We start from the raw sequence: 2,330 nt of genomic DNA, 5'->3' as shown, positions 1-2,330 counted from the left end.
GGCCCACCTCTGTACTTTACGGCGCCGATTGGGGTGCAACCGATGTCTCTGTTGAGGCGGCCGATGAGAAATCACAGCAGGAGCTCGAGGACGATTTCGATAATTTCACCATCACTAAAGCAGATGACTTGGCGCAGCCATTGGTGGATGCGAATATTCCGTTCAAGATCCATATAGTGAAGGATCATGATATGAAGGAGAGGTTGTGTTTGGAAGTGGAGAGGCTTGGGTTGAGTGCAGTGATCATGGGAAGCCGGGGGTTTGGGGCATCAAGGAGGAGCACGAACGGGAGGCTTGGGAGTGTGAGTGATTACTGTGTGCAGCGCTGCATGTGCCCAATTTTGGTGGTGAGGTATCCCGATGAGAAAGACGGGGGCTTTTCTAATGCTGTTGGCGTTGGCAATGGGGGTTCGGCTAAGGCGGCCGATAAGGATGATTTAAGTCTGCATCCAGTGCCCGAGGAGGAGCCGGAGTACCATGACGCTCCAGACAAATCTACAGGTATACAATAATTATGGGATATGTATATGAGCATCAATTTTAGATATTAATGTCTGTTTCTATTTCTGAGTTTCTTTTATGGAAAGTTCGTGTTTTTGAATCGTAATATTGCACTAAATGAGAGACGAAATCCAGAGATGGTGCCAAGATTCAAGCGCAGGGCTAGTACTAGAGTTTTCTTAGAGGAACTTTGACAATAAGTACGAAGAAATTTTATCTATTTAAAAGGTAAAACAAACTTAGTTCGCATGCACCTTACCTTTCAATATGATATAATTGACATAATATTTTAACTTAAAAGGTTAAAAAGAAAAGACAAAAAGAAGTAGGAAGAATATTTGGGATGATGGAGAGCATTATCCAATATCATTAAGAGCATTGAGTTTAATTAAAAAAGAACAACATTAATCTTTTCATGGAGAAATTGAAAAAGAAAAAATGCTACCTCGTACCTCGTTAAGTTTCTGCTGTTTAAAAAGTAGCAGCTTCAACAATTAATAATAGACTAATCCCACTGAAAGCCTATGAAAATTATGGGGAAACAATTCCTTTTTCATAAAGATATTTACACAATAAATAATGGTAACAAATGAATTTCATAGTTCTACCTGATTAAGTTTCTATATAACATGTATATGGAAGAATCTTGACAGGAATAGTAGAAAACTTGAAAATCCAATATTTTATCAAATGTCAGTTGCGGTAGGGTTTGGATTTATGAACAGAGCAGGAATGGATTGGAGATGGAAAGAAATTGAGAAAATATTAACTGAAACACAAGGGAAATGGTGGAATTTTTGGGGTTCAATTGGAATTTGAATGTTTGATTTTTATTTTTATTTTTTCAGGGTGGAGTAGGCGTGAAGGAACTTGGGTTATAGGGTTATGGATCAAGAGGTATAGGTATTAGCTTAAAATTGAAAGCAATTAATTAGGCTAACAATCTTCTCAGGTAGGAGCTGACTAATTTTCTTTGTGGTGGGCTACAAGTTATTTTATGCTGGGCCAATGTAAATATTCTCCTTTTTAACATTTTTTTATAGCCCATGGCTGCCGCTCAAATCTACTCCTGATAAGACCACTGTTTGGATTTGTTATGATGGGTTTTGCTGATGGTTGAGTGAGAAAGTGTGCCTTTAGCTTGGAAAGGGTTGTTGTGGCTGGGGTTGGAAATGATTTAGAGGTGTAACTGTGCAATGGGGGTTGGTCCTACGTGGATGTACTTAGCGTTGCACTTTAAGTCTCTCTTAAGTGAAAGGTAGTTCGAATTGCTGGGATGCGAGTTTAGATAGGCTAATGGTGCACGAAATAGCCTTTGCCCTAACGGGCAAGATGGGTTATTCACTGGAAGTGTGACGAATAAGATTTTAGATTCAGAAGAACTTGTTAACAGCCTTTGTAAGGAAATATAATTTGACACATTCCTAAAGAGCCACATTAATTGATTCAAAAACTCATTAAATCCGGAAAGAATGAAGCAGAAACTCGTTAATTCAAAAGAGAACTGAGAGTTTGGATAGAAATTAAGAATGCTCAAAATTTATTCAATATTTTATTTTACTTGGCCTACCATAATGAGTCTTGTTTAAGCTACAATTTAGACTGAAAAGTTATAGGACGTTAGTTAGAACTTGGGATACTACTTAGAAACCCAAAAGGTTTTAGTATAGTAGGACATAGGGAGTAACATTAGAAGATTGTGCTATCCTAAAATCGATTGTTCTTGTATCTAGATTAGGATGAATGGAAACTGTTGCTGGAAGTCTGTGATCCTATAAAGTTGAAATGCTAGTTGACGCAGGAACATACCAATTTGACGAAAGAAAAAC

The 2,330-nt window shown here is 38.0% G+C and overlaps 1 protein-coding gene across 1 annotated transcript; it reads left to right on the top strand.

Annotated features, from left to right (window-relative positions):
* Nucleotides 1–2: 2 nt before the first annotated feature.
* LOC111368320 (universal stress protein PHOS32-like) lies at nucleotides 3–1,426 on the top strand (the record flags this gene model as incomplete). Its single annotated transcript, XM_022989550.1, has 2 exons — nucleotides 3–501; nucleotides 1,350–1,426. Coding segments are annotated over 2 exons (561 nt in total), but the record flags the coding sequence as incomplete, so codon positions are not given.
* Nucleotides 1,427–2,330: the final 904 nt, after the last annotated feature.

Source organism: Olea europaea, chromosome 19, assembly GCF_002742605.1.
Source record: "Olea europaea var. sylvestris chromosome 19, O_europaea_v1, whole genome shotgun sequence".
Classification (NCBI taxonomy): domain Eukaryota; kingdom Viridiplantae; phylum Streptophyta; class Magnoliopsida; order Lamiales; family Oleaceae; genus Olea; species Olea europaea.
The sequence above is the reverse complement of the archived record's forward strand: the minus strand, read 5'-3'. Positions and strand labels throughout refer to the sequence as shown.